At 51.3% G+C, this 12,773-nt stretch overlaps 5 protein-coding genes across 5 annotated transcripts; 2 read left to right on the forward strand and 3 right to left on the reverse strand.

Annotated features, from left to right (window-relative positions):
- Nucleotides 1-376: 376 nt before the first annotated feature.
- Nucleotides 377-2,063, reverse strand: N7539_004010 (pre-mRNA-processing factor 19 family protein; the record flags this gene model as incomplete). The annotated part of the gene is made up of 5 exons (XM_056933612.1): nt 377-837; nt 896-1,359; nt 1,437-1,878; nt 1,935-1,979; nt 2,051-2,063. The coding sequence occupies 5 exons, from the start codon at nt 2,061-2,063 to the stop codon at nt 377-379; spliced, it is 1,425 nt and encodes a 474-aa protein (XP_056791153.1).
- Nucleotides 2,064-2,406: 343 nt separating this feature from the next.
- N7539_004011 (DUF4604 domain-containing protein) lies at nt 2,407-2,964 on the forward strand (the record flags this gene model as incomplete). The annotated part of the gene is made up of 2 exons (XM_056933613.1): nt 2,407-2,434; nt 2,483-2,964. 2 exons carry the CDS (start codon nt 2,407-2,409, stop codon nt 2,962-2,964), a joined length of 510 nt encoding a protein of 169 aa, XP_056791154.1.
- Nucleotides 2,965-3,465: 501 nt separating this feature from the next.
- N7539_004012 (GTPase RIA1) lies at nt 3,466-7,097 on the forward strand (the record flags this gene model as incomplete). The annotated part of the gene is made up of 6 exons (XM_056933614.1): nt 3,466-3,528; nt 3,596-3,616; nt 3,711-4,654; nt 4,718-6,256; nt 6,327-6,643; nt 6,718-7,097. The coding sequence occupies 6 exons, from the start codon at nt 3,466-3,468 to the stop codon at nt 7,095-7,097; spliced, it is 3,264 nt and encodes a 1,087-aa protein (XP_056791155.1).
- A 1,220-nt stretch (nt 7,098-8,317) lies between these two features.
- N7539_004013 (exosome non-catalytic core subunit CSL4) lies at nt 8,318-9,055 on the reverse strand (the record flags this gene model as incomplete). Its single annotated transcript, XM_056933615.1, has 1 exon — nt 8,318-9,055. One exon carries the CDS (start codon nt 9,053-9,055, stop codon nt 8,318-8,320), a length of 738 nt encoding a protein of 245 aa, XP_056791156.1.
- A 616-nt stretch (nt 9,056-9,671) lies between these two features.
- Nucleotides 9,672-11,808, reverse strand: vac8 (protein anchor VAC8; the record flags this gene model as incomplete). Its single annotated transcript, XM_056933616.1, has 6 exons — nt 9,672-10,003; nt 10,065-10,814; nt 10,892-11,137; nt 11,202-11,315; nt 11,382-11,502; nt 11,641-11,808. 6 exons carry the CDS (start codon nt 11,806-11,808, stop codon nt 9,672-9,674), a joined length of 1,731 nt encoding a protein of 576 aa, XP_056791157.1.
- Nucleotides 11,809-12,773: the final 965 nt, after the last annotated feature.

The raw sequence follows: 12,773 nt of genomic DNA on the forward strand, positions 1-12,773 counted from the left end.
TTGTATATCTTTTTAAAATTACATTCGTTCCCAAGTGCTTCTATCGGTCGTCTAGCGGGAGGAGAGTTTAGGCCTGTTTTGAACAATCATGGGCTTTTAGCTATATAGAAGTTCACCTGCCCGTGCTAGACCAAAATAACCGTAGGTGAAGGGGGAAAACAAAAGCTAGTAACATTGACAACCTCGGAAAGGACAAAAATATTATCATATTGATCAATGCAAGCGTGGAGATTGATAGGTAGACTTCAAGGGTCAATAATGTCTGCCCAGAAAGGATGTGGATTGAGGGTTACATGAGGGACTGTCCCGATGTTTCATTATCTGGTATTGTGATTTCTATCTTTTGATCTTCCATTGCCAAGTAGCATGTTCGCGCTCAAGCTGAAAGAACAGTGACTGCACCCTCTGGATTGAGGGCCACAATGCTCTGAGCGGCAGATCCCCATGCCACTGAGACGGCGGGGACAGCACTGCGCAGCGGCTCAGACCACTCTTTTGCGGACTTGTTGCATTGCTGAACAGTTACTCCACTTGGACCACCAGTGGCGAGGAACTGGCCGGTGTAGTCCCAGTGCAGCGATTTTACCTGGTTGCCAGTATCCAACACCTTGATCTCCTTGAAGCTCCGGAGATCCCAGATCGAGACTGTGGTTGATTGTGCAGATACTGCGGCGAGAGAGGTTCCATTCTCGGAGAAGAAAATGCACTTCACCGGACCCGACATCGTGAAATCGGCGGCCGCGATGCCAGTTCGCACATCAAAGATCTTAACCTGGCCACTGGCGGTACCGGTAGCCAACAAGTGGCCATCAGGGTGGAATTGGACAGACAGAAGGGCTAGGGTGGAGATGTTAGTTCTGTCATCTGAGATTTACAGCATTAGAATGGGTCTTACCAGCGTCGCTCCAAACCTGTGTGATTGTAGAATTGGAAAGCATGTCGTAGAGCACGTAGCTCTTGTCCACTCCCACAGAGGCAACAATGTGACCGCTGGCATGTACAGCAACACCGGTAACCTCACCACTATGGGCAGCGAAGCTAGCTGCTTCATTGCCATTCTCGAACACCTTGACCGAGCCGGTTGTAGATCCAACCACTGCCTTATCCCCAGCCCATGTAGCATCGGTCACTGGACCATCCGTCTTCAAGCTATGCAGAACAGCTTTTTGAGACAGAGAGTACACACTGACAGCTCCATCCGCGCCACCGATCAGGGCCAGCTCTCCCGCGGAGTGAACAGCGAGCGCGCGACCTCCTGAGCAGAGAGGCCCAGAGCTTTCCGCGGGTTTGTACGAGGAGATCGATTCGACAGTAGCCCAATTGTCGGGGACCGGGCGCTTGCGACGAGTTTTAGACAAACTAGAAGATTTGACAAACGTCGAGTTAGCACGACTCGAAGAGCATGGTCGCCGAGGTTGCGACAAGGGCTGACATACGCCGCTTGTGTGTTTTCGATGACATCTAGCACAGCTTGAGGCAGAGCGGCCGAGTCCACCTGCATAGCTTCCCCACCAGCGCTGGGTTTGCTGGCTCCGACGGTCACCTGTGACAGCGCATCACGGGCTTCGTCCCTCTCCTTCGTGAGACGTGCAATCACTCGCACAGCAGCGTCGTGCTGGTAGAGAGCGGCACTAAGCTCACGTCGAGTCTGCGCCAACGTCTGTTGTAGTGTGTATGTTTCTAAAGCTAGCGCGTCCCATTCCTCTTGGAAAACGCTGAGTAAAGATGGAATCGAAGTGAGAGTAGGAGGACGGGGTCGGACAACGCGCTGCGATTTGACATCAATGAGATCCTCGACTGTCAGATCCTCCCCGTTCACAGGATCCTTTCCGTGCTCACTGATGTACGCCTCAATGAGACGTTTCTCGAAAACGCTGCCTGTAATCGCATTAGCGACACGCGCAACCCGCCTGCTGGAGGCTGGAAAGACCTACCGCTCTTGGTAGAGACGACCGGAACTTGAGGGGCCTCTCCAGAGACTGTTCAGAGGCAAGGGTTAATGTATGATTCAATGATTTCCTTTACAGAAGAATTGATTGATGTCACTTACTTGCGCAAAGCATGATTGTTTTAATGATGCTGAAGATTCGATTGATGGAGAGGACTAGACGCGACCCGGGAGCTTCATTGGACTTTTCGATGTGACCCGTTCCGGTTTAGCGCCGAGCAGAGCACGCATGCGATAAAATGCCTCCGAGCCTCTGACTGCCGCGGGCACTTGTCCGGGTTTACATTGTTTGAATGATTTCTGTACGCGACATCTGGTCTTGCTGAGCTGTCTGATTGCATGAGACTTGGATGGCTTGAGAAGGTCTGAGGACTATCTCAATTTTTCGCAATTGAGAAGGGCTTGTGCGGCATGACTCTGCCTTGAACTGTCTGGAGTCCACTTCGCGTCGCACCACTATGCCCAAAAATGCGAAACTAGCCTACGGTATGCGAATTATACGATCAACAAAGACTTTGCTCACATGAATTCCAGAGGCAAAGGAGCCAGCCTTTTTGCAGAAGCTTCGGGGTCACTACGGCGACAATTCGGGTCGACTCGAGCGGCCTGCCGCCCGGCCTCGGAAACTCAAGGACAAAAATGAGGACGACGACGACGCTCCCGTCTACGTCGATGAGACTAGCAATGAGGTGATCTCTAAAACAGAATATGAAGCTCTCGTGCGTGGGGTCTCAAACGAAAAGCCCGACGACTCCTGCGGTACCAGCGAGGCCGGCGAACAAGACGAGAGAGACGTACAGTCACAGGCTGAGAATCAACTGTCGAGGCAACAGAAAAATCTGCTGGAAATTGGAGGTCCCAAGAAGCGCAAACAAGCTAAGCTTGTGGGCGACGATGAACAAAGCGAGTCAGCTGCCCAACAAGCGAAGCTCCAAGCTTTGCCATCCAAGCCGCAAGGACACAAAAAGGCCAAAAATATCAAAAAGATCAAACTGTCCTTCGCTGATGCAGAATGAAGTCGCAGTAGCGGAAATGAATCCTTGAGTACACGCAAAAGTCTAAATTTAGATTGGAGAGCGCATAAAAAAATGGTCTTTAATGTCGAATCGGCGTAGGAAAGGAAAGTACATTGATGATTGAGGTAGCCTTGGGGTTGATTCATCATGAGTCAACTCTCGATGACGAAGCGACCGAGTCTCTCTCCAGTCAGACTCACCTCACGACTTTACACAGTCACGCTAGCGAGATTTTCCGAGGAAGTCGTACTCACACACTAGTCGCTTGAGATAGCAATCACAGGAAACTTAGGATTGAACTATGAGTTTTACATATAATGAGAATGGGCCGCTGTTTTCGAAAGCGTTACATACATAGCGCCTTCTGTTTCTGGATACCCGACACCAGTGATACTTTTTTTTCGCGGACGGCTAACCACCTTTTCTATCACTCTCCCCACCACCTTCCACCTTTTGAAAACCTAAAGAGGCAAAAAGGGAGCAGCTCCCCAACGATTAAACATGCCCGTGGTCAATATAGATGATTTAGTTCGTCTGCAACGGCAACCTGAGGATATTCGGAATGTGAGTCTCTGCCCCTCCATCACGCCAGGTGATGTCAGATCCCGTGATATACTAATATCGGCGCTAGATCTGTATCCTCGCCCACGTTGTAAGTGCTTGACGACATACCTCGCATTGACTTCAGCGCTGTGGTGCTCCGAGATGATTCTTATGCATATTCGCCTTGTTTTTCTACCATTTAGGATCATGGCAAAACATCCCTCACAGACAGTCTTATTGCCACCAATGGCATTATCTCGCCCAAGTTGGCCGGTAAAATCCGCTACTTGGATTCAAGGCCGGATGAACAACTACGAGGTATTACAATGGAATCATCTGCGATTTCACTGTTCTTCTCTATGTTTCGCCGTTCAAGTCCGGATACAGATCCTATCAAAAAGGAGTACTTGATTAACCTCATCGACTCTCCGGGTCATATCGACTTCAGCAGTGAAGTTTCTACGGCCTCTCGTCTCTGTGATGGAGCTGTGGTGCTTATCGATGCAGTTGAAGGCGTCTGCAGTCAGACCGTCACAGTGCTTCGACAGACCTGGGTTGAGCAGCTGAAGCCGATTCTCATTATCAACAAAATGGATCGACTGGTGACCGAGCTTATGATGAGCCCAAGCGAAGCTTATTCACATCTCAGCAGACTTCTTGAACAAGTCAACGCAGTGATTGGCAGCTTCTACCAAGGTGAGCGCATGGAAGAGGACTTGCAGTGGCGCGAGCGTATGGAGGATCGTGTCAATGCTCTTGCCTCGCGGGACAAGGAAAAGTCAAAGAACAAAACTGCGGAGGATAACGCTCCAGAGAACTTCGATGACTTTGTTGAGTTTGAGGAGCGTGATGACGAAGATCTCTATTTCGCTCCAGAGAAGAATAACGTTATCTTCTGCAGTGCTGTAGACTGTTGGGCCTTCACCATCAGGCAATTCGCTGCTATCTACGAAAAGAAACTGGGAATCAAGCGCAAAATATTGGAAAAAGTGCTCTGGGGTGACTTCTACCTTGACCCCAAGACGAAACGTGTTCTGGGACAGAAGCATCTCAAAGGCAGGGCTCTGAAGCCTATGTTCGTGCAACTTGTCCTGGACAGTATCTGGGCCGCATATGAGGCGACCACTGGTGGTGGGAAGGGAAAAGGGTAAGAAATATCGTGCGGCAATGACTATGTTATTAACTCCATACTAAAATTCCGTTCTGGCAGTGATTCTGTTTTGCTAGAGAAAATCACGAAATCATTGAATCTCTCAATCCCGCCATATGTCATGCGCTCGCGTGATCCGAGAAACATCATGACCACCTTGTTTTCGCAATGGCTGCCACTTTCCACAGCGGTGCTCGTCTCCGTGATTGAATATCTACCAAGCCCTCCGGCCGCACAAGCTGCGCGTCTTCCTGAGATGATTAAAACTTCGCCTGGCTCGGACAAAGTGTCTGAAGAAATCAAAAAGGCGATGGTTTCGTTCAAGACTAGCCCCGAAGAACCGGTCGTTGCCTATGTCAGCAAAATGATGGCGGTTCCGGAAAGCGAGCTGGGATCAAGTAAAAAGCGTGCGGGTGGCACTATGAGTGCAGATGAGGCTCGAGAGATAGCTCGTCGCAAGAGAGAGGAAATTGCAAAGATGCAAGCTGAAGCCGCGCCGGCGTCAAATGATGCTTTCGAGAGAATGACATCGGCATTTGAGAGTACGAACTTGATCACGGAAACCGAGGGGCCAGAAGAGTCTACAGAGAAGGAGGATCCCGAGCACCTCATTGGTTTCGCTCGACTCTATTCCGGAACACTGTCGGTCGGAGACTCAATTTACGTGTTGCCGCCCAAATTCTCGCCAGCGGATCCACACGCAAGCCCCGAGCCGAAGAAGGTCACAGTCACAGACCTGTATCTACTCATGGGTCGAAGCCTGGAGCCCTTGAAGTCCGTACCTGCTGGAGTGGTTTTTGGTATTGGAGGTCTTGCCGGACATGTCCTCAAGACGGGCACCCTTTGCAGTCAACTTGAGGGAAGCATCAACCTGGCGGGTGTCTCGATGAGCACGCCTCCCATCGTCCGTGTCGCACTGGAGCCTACTAACCCGGCGGATCTTAATAAAATGATCACTGGGCTGCGTCTCTTGGAGCAGAGCGATCCTTGTGCTGAATACGAGGTTCTTCCCAGCGGCGAGCATGTCATCCTGACAGCGGGAGAATTGCATTTGGAACGCTGCATTAAAGATCTCCGCGAGCGTTTTGCCCGATGTGATATTCAAACCGGTGAAGCGATTGTTCCCTATCGGGAGACAATTGTCGATGCTGCCGAAATGGCCGCTCCCCGGAACTCAGAGCTCGGCCGTGGTTGCGTTCTCTCAGTTTCCGCATCAAAGCAGATGACCATCCGGCTGCGTGTCATGCCCATGCCGTCGGTTGTCACAGACTTCTTGTCGAAGCATGTCGGAACCATCAAGCAATTACAAGCGGAGAAACGCAACGCTGCGGAGTCGAAAGCAGGGTCGACCCCCGCAGTCTCGGAGTCTACGCAGCAGGAAGAGGCAACTGGGGCTGCTGCTGCCGGTGAAATTGGCGAGGGTAATCTCATGACTATGAAGGAGTTCCGAGACGAATTGAAAAAGGTCTTCGAAGAGGAAGTCAAAGAGGAAAAGGAGCTGTGGAACAATGTCGTGGAGCGAGTTATCGCGTTTGGTCCACGTAGGGTTGGGCCAAATATTCTGGTGGATGCTACGGCAGTCAATACATGCGAGAAATTGTAAGTCCAGAAGTTCGGCCACCCTGTCGCGATTTTGACCAAGAGTGCAACTGACGTGAGCTCTCCACAGCTTGCTTGAGGACTTCAAACAGAAGAATGTGTCTTCCGACGATATGAAGGCCCTTCTAGTACGCGATCTATGCGACAAGATTGCATATGCGTTCCAGCTGGCTACTGGGCAAGGACCACTTTGTCAGGAACCGATGCAAGGAGTTGCCGTGTTTTTAGAGGAACTTGCTGTCGATGCTAGCTCCAGCGACGAGCTTGACATGGGCCGTCTGACAGGCGACTCGATCAAGCTTGTCCGCGAAGGTATTACGCAAGGATTCTTAGATTGGAGTCCCCGCATCATGCTCGCAATGTACAGTTGCGAGATTCAAGCGACGAGTACGTGCCCACTGTTCACACTTCTATAAGATCGCACACGCAGCGCAAGACTAACATACCTACTTGTTCTACAGCTGAGGTCCTTGGTCGAGTGTATGGTGTCATCACCCGCCGAAGAGGCCGTATTTTGTCTGAGGTGATGAAAGAAGGGACCCCCTTCTTCACAATCCTCGCTCTGCTCCCAGTCGCCGAGTCCTTTGGTTTCGCCGAAGAAATCCGCAAGCGTACCTCGGGCGCTGCACAACCTCAACTCATCTTTGCAGGATTCGAAGCTCTAGATGAGGATCCGTTCTGGGTTCCTGCCACCGAGGAGGAGCTGGAAGACCTGGGCGAACTGGCGGATCGGGAGAACGTCGCTAAGCGGTATATGGACGCCGTGAGGTCTCGAAAGGGTCTTGTCGTGCAGGGCCGGAAGTTGATTGATGCCGAGAAGCAGAAGACATTGAAGAAGTAAGCGGCTAGTTAATTGGACGGCAATTCTTTGGCTGGGCAGATCACGTATAGACTCGAAGAGATGGACGCAAATATGACTCTGCTTTTCTTTCCCCTGGAGCATCTCCGAGCACTCGCATGAATGCGCCTATACCGAAGAATTGGTCGTTATTGACCCGAGACGATGTACCTTTCAAAAGAAAAGAATCACGAGCTTGGCTACGTCTCACATCTGAAGGTTACGCTGCGTGGATGAGATGAGAATGATTGAAAGTGCTCCACAGCCAGCATGATGCTAACGAGTGATAAGAATACTAATATTGGTAACTGTGTTCAAATGCCCAGTTTTGAGCGATAAATTCAGTCTCCCTATTTCTACGCCGAATAGTAGTGTATATCATATCTGATCACTTCACATAGGTTCTTGGGACTTGTCGGATAACCAGTAACTACCCGGTCACTACCTAATCATGAAGCATGACCTGGAAGAGCCCTAGCTCAAACCAAAAAAAAAATGTAAACCTCGGACTTGGTATATGCCTCATAGGAAAGAAAGAAAATTCGACAAAGAACAAGTCCGAACGCTCCGCAGAAAATGAGAGTTCTCTGCGTGATTCCAAAGGAATCCATCAATCTCCCTCACTTGACAAACACAATTCGACATGGAAAAAGGTCCCAATCGTGTATACTAAGGAGGGTTCCAAAGTGTGAACAATAAACAGTTTCTACGAAGAATGGCGAAGGCACTATGGCGAAGGCACTCCTTTGGCAACTCATTGACTTTACCTGCCTGGGAAAGTCGAGCTTCGTCTTCGAATTCGTTAAATTGGGTATCTCATATGGTTCGCTAGACTGTTGAAGCAAATAGAATTGAACAGTCCGCGCGTCGCCGTTGTTGCAGCGAAGGACAATGTTGCCCGTGGCGGTCGTGCTACCGCATGTCGAGGCGTCTGCGAAAAAGCAGCGCCGTGAATTTGGGAGTGAAACTGGTCATCTGCATGTGGTTTCCCAATGGAAGCTTGAGAGGTATCCGACATGGGCATGATATCGGTCCGTGGAAAGACCTGACAGAGCGCTCCGTTGATAGTGCAAGTCGGCGATCGCTGCGGTTGATGGCTGACTTCACGTGGTACTCAAGCCGTAGAACAGCATGGTCACAATAGCTCGGAACAAGCATTTAGTGGCCGGAGTCCATGGTTGAAGGTGGGTTTGCAAAGCGAGTTGACGGTTGCAAAGAGCTGCTCAATAAGGTCGAGCAACCTTCCTCTGTTCCCCTGCGCCAGTGACTGGATCGCGCATCTCCTTCCAGCTGACAGGGAACATCATATTTCCAGCCTCGCTGCGCGCCATCACGACACCAAGATCGTTTCGTGCAGTGGTCAGATAGTAAAAACTCTGATCACCGAGCGAAAGGACCGAGCCACGGATGATGTCACCAACACGGAACATTTCATCCATGACTACACGATCCTTCTCCACGGCGCGCACATCCTCTTTCCGAATGAGGGCTTGGAAACGCAGTTCGTCGGTGCTGCTGTGATTCTCCGGGTTCGCAGCGGTGGTCAAAATAGACGCGATATTGTCATTATCTGATGCGGCTTGGTTGGCTTCTGGATTCGCTGGGGTTGTGTCATCGAGCACAACGAGAATGGACACCGTGACCTGCCGTTTTTGCACACGAGTGACACGTGCGAGAACAATGGAATCGACGGCTGGGAGGGTATTGTATCTGGGCTTTTTCTTAGAGGCAGCCGAGGAGGCTTGATTGGACTTGCTTGGGTCGATGCCAGCAACGATCCGTGAGACTCTGAGAATTGATTTCTTATTTGTCTGTGAGATCGCAGGGTCAACAACGACAGGACCAGCGATAGAGGCGTAGATGTTGGATTGCTGAACGTGTGTTCCCGGACCGGCTGAGTATGCACTAATTGATCCAAGGCGTTGCCCCGGAATCGCTAACTTTGGCACAGACGTAGTCATCGTACGTCTTGGGTGACTGAAGATTTTCAAGTCTCAAAGTGGTGGAAATGAGAATCCTGAGATCGTGAGTTTTCTTGTTCGGGAGAGCTCTCTTCGGTGCCCTCTGGAGCGGATATACTATCCTCCGGGACTAGTGACGGTATCTTATGGGACACCCGCTCTGAGTCCGGAGGTGCGTAAGCCCAGGACCCAGGCTTGATGACAAAATTATCGACCAGACCCTGGATCAATTTACAGATCAATAGTGAATGTCCGCTATAATGGTCCAGAAATGTAGTGATCGTGTCAAAATGCGCTCTGATTCATATAAAAGGACATCCCCTCTCTAGCAGATATACATGATTGCATGCGTAAAGACAAGGATTTGACGGCCGAGCCGATCCTGGAAATCCTTACTGTTCGAAAGACATGAGAAACGAAGAAAAGAAGAAAGGTAGAGAGGACAAGAACGGAAACCCAACCTCTTGTCCACGCCAAATGCCCGAATGGAAAAAGGATTATTGAGAATGAACTACCCGCGTAAAATCTGCAAAGCGGGAGAGAAGACAGTGACGCAGGTGAAGAGGTCCAAAAAGGGTATTACAGCATGCTTGAGAGTAACAAATCGTAAAATGGCTTACGCCTCGACGAGGGTCTGCTTGGGACCTGTGCCCAACAGCTCGAGGCAGCGACGCGCGAGGGCAATGACTTCCCCTTCGCCGTCATCCGCGTCCTCTTCATCAGACTCGATATTCTGATCTGAGATGGATTTGACCATCTGCACAACATCGTCCGATTTGGAGATATAAGCAATGAGCTTTTGATCTTCAGACTCAAGGAGCTGCAACAGAGTCCAGATGGCGATGTGTTGGAAAGTCGGGTCGCCGCTAGCAAGGAATCGCTGGAGATAGCCGTGGATTCCGCCATTGGGGTCTGCCCAGTCCCGAACGAAGATTGAGTAATCTCCCACTGCATCTGGAATTAGCATCAACGTTCGAAGTCTGGGACCGACGAGGCCACGAGGACGTACCTTTGGAAGACAGATTGCCGAGAGCAGCGGCACTATTGCCTTGTACCTCGATACTTTCCGAGCTTGTCAGCGGAATTAGAACATCAAACACTCCAAGTGTCAACAGGTGAGGTTTAAGCTCGTCACTGAGAGCCAGCACGGCGATCGCGGCCGTCATTTCGGACTGCACGCTGAGGGGTACGCGAAGTACCAAATCCTTGCACTTTTGGACTGCTCCGGCCTGGAGAACAAGCTCCTTGTTTCGGTCGGAGCTGGCCGCGAGATTGCGAAGGGTCGAAATAGCGTGGCATTGTATTTCTTCATTATCCGTTGAGCCCAGTAAATCTACGAGCGGTTTCAAGAATCCGGCTTCAATGATCGGTGACTCATTGAGGGGATGGATGGATATGTTGCGAATGCAGGCCACCGCCGAGAGGATGAGGGGAAGATATTCAGACTGTAGGAGTCGCAGGAGGGGTGAGAGGCCCTTGGCTCGTACAATTTCGAGCTGATATTTTTCGTCTGAGGCGAGATTACGAAGAGCCAGCGCGGCTTGACACTGGACTTTAGGGGTCGACGAGTCCATGAGATGAACCAGCGACTGGACGAGGCGGGATTCGGTCTGCGCCAAACGCTTGCGATTGGTGGAGTCCACTGCGATATTGCTGAGCGCTGTTGTGCAGTAGTATTGGACATCCACATCCGAGGACGAAAGAAGTTGAACCAGGAGGGGAATGGCACCGGCGTTCACAAGTTGCTGGCGATTGTCATCTGGAGCTAGAGTCAGCCATACCACCGTTCAAAGGACAGGTTCCCCTGTTAACAGAAGACGCGTGTGTCGAGCTTACCGGAGTGAGTCATGTTGAGCAGAGCGCCGGTCGCATTGCGCTGGACACGCATGTCCTTGGATTTGGCGAGGCGAATCAAGGGACCGAGGGCCCCTGACCGAGCGATCTTTGTCTTGTTCTCTTCATGTGTCGCCAGGTTGGTGATGCAACCGACGGCGTTGCATTGTACCTCGACGTTGGGCGACATCATCTGGCGAATCAACGGAGCCAACCCTCCCAGGGTTACAATGAGGACCTTATTCTCAGCTGGAGATTTAGTTAGTATGTGGTTGGCTCCCCCCAAAAACGACCCCTACAGGCATGCACGAACCGTTGACGGCAAGATTGCCTAGCGCCGCGCTGGCCGCTCGTTGTACTTCAGTATCCGAGCTCTGCAGTAAGAAAAGAATCGGCTCCAAAGTGTACCGATCAACCTCGCGCACATCTAGTAGCGAGACTGGGCATCAGCTTGGGGACTGAGTGGTAGCGGCGATCGCTCATTTCGACATACCTCGCTCGGTGATCTCGGCAAATGTCAAGCTCGCGCTCCGTTGCAGATCAACATTGTCGGAGTAGACCAATGTGCTCAAGGCTCGTAGGGGTTCACCCGCAAAAAAATCTGTCTCGGCACGCTATGGAAAGGTCCAGAGAGGGTGGTATTAGCGACCTTGATGGTGAGTTGTGCGGGAGAGGGCGCGCTGGAGTCTCCAAGCACCGACCGCGGGAATAGCGGTACAGGGACGCTTGAAACAGAGGAGATGGTGACATACGTTTTCTAGATAGCCCAGCAGGTCCGATACAGCTTCTCTTTCATTGTCGGCGAGCGTGGTCTCGTAGATGCCGTCCCGTGAGCGACCTCCGCCGAGACAGGCGGTGATATGACACCATCGGTCCACTGCCGACAGGCATGACAGACAGGTGGTGACGAGTCCGCTCATGCCGTCTTCAGACCTGCATCAGGCCCGCGCACACGATTGGATTGAGACGAGGCAGAGGAGAAAGGTGAAAATAACGACGTTGAATATGGAAGAGGAACGTTAGGTGAGTGCACAGTCTCAGGTGGGTGGATTGGAGAAGGCTGGGCGGGTAGCGAGGTTGGAGGCAGTTGCATGGGGCTCTCTTGAGGTCAAGCTTTCGGGAAAGGAGAACACAAGGGAGTGGGCGCGTGGACCAGCACGAGAGCTCCTTCAACGATCAAAGAGTTCCAGTCGCCAAGAGTCTTCCTCGCCAGGCAAGTTTTCAGAGGTTCAGATGTAGCACAGGAAAGAAGATTTAGGAAAGGGAGGGGAGGAGCAAAGAAGTGGCAGGTGGAACGAGGTTGCAGAATGCAGGCGCACCTCTCCGCTCTAACGGACGAGTCGTCAGCGGAGCTAAGGTAAGTTAATAGCTAAAGCAGTAGTAGTACTGTCGTACCAGAGTACAGCTCTGCGCCACAGTTCAGCAGAGACGACGGGACTTTCCCTCCCCAAAGCAGGGGCCCACGCTTAATACACCGCCGGCAACGGATCTGAGCACTTATCACTTCAGTGAGCAGGTGAATATCCCAGTATAGCCGTGAGTGCTCTACTCTCTCTCTCTCTCTCGCTAGAATCACTACTGTATAAGTGAAACAGCTTCGCCACGATCTGGCACTCCGCATGATCATGTGTCTTGCCTTATCTCTCTCTATCATCCTTATCCGAGAAAGTCTCACTCGGTCGGCCAAACACTGTCACAACTTACAAGTCATTCGAACAGCCAGAGGGAAAGAGTCTCTTGACGTCATAAAATGGTAACTACTCGGCTTCATTAGTGCTTGTCAACAGCCCTGGCTGTCGCAAGACAAGCCATCCCAATGACTCCAAGCCATGCCGTTCCCGTGCATCCCATCCTACATCACGGGCAGGAGCTATAGCCAATCCGC

Source organism: Penicillium diatomitis (assembly GCF_028827545.1).
Source record: "Penicillium diatomitis strain IBT 30728 chromosome Unknown utg000004l_segment0_segment0, whole genome shotgun sequence".
Classification (NCBI taxonomy): Eukaryota; Fungi; Ascomycota; class Eurotiomycetes; order Eurotiales; family Aspergillaceae; genus Penicillium; species Penicillium diatomitis.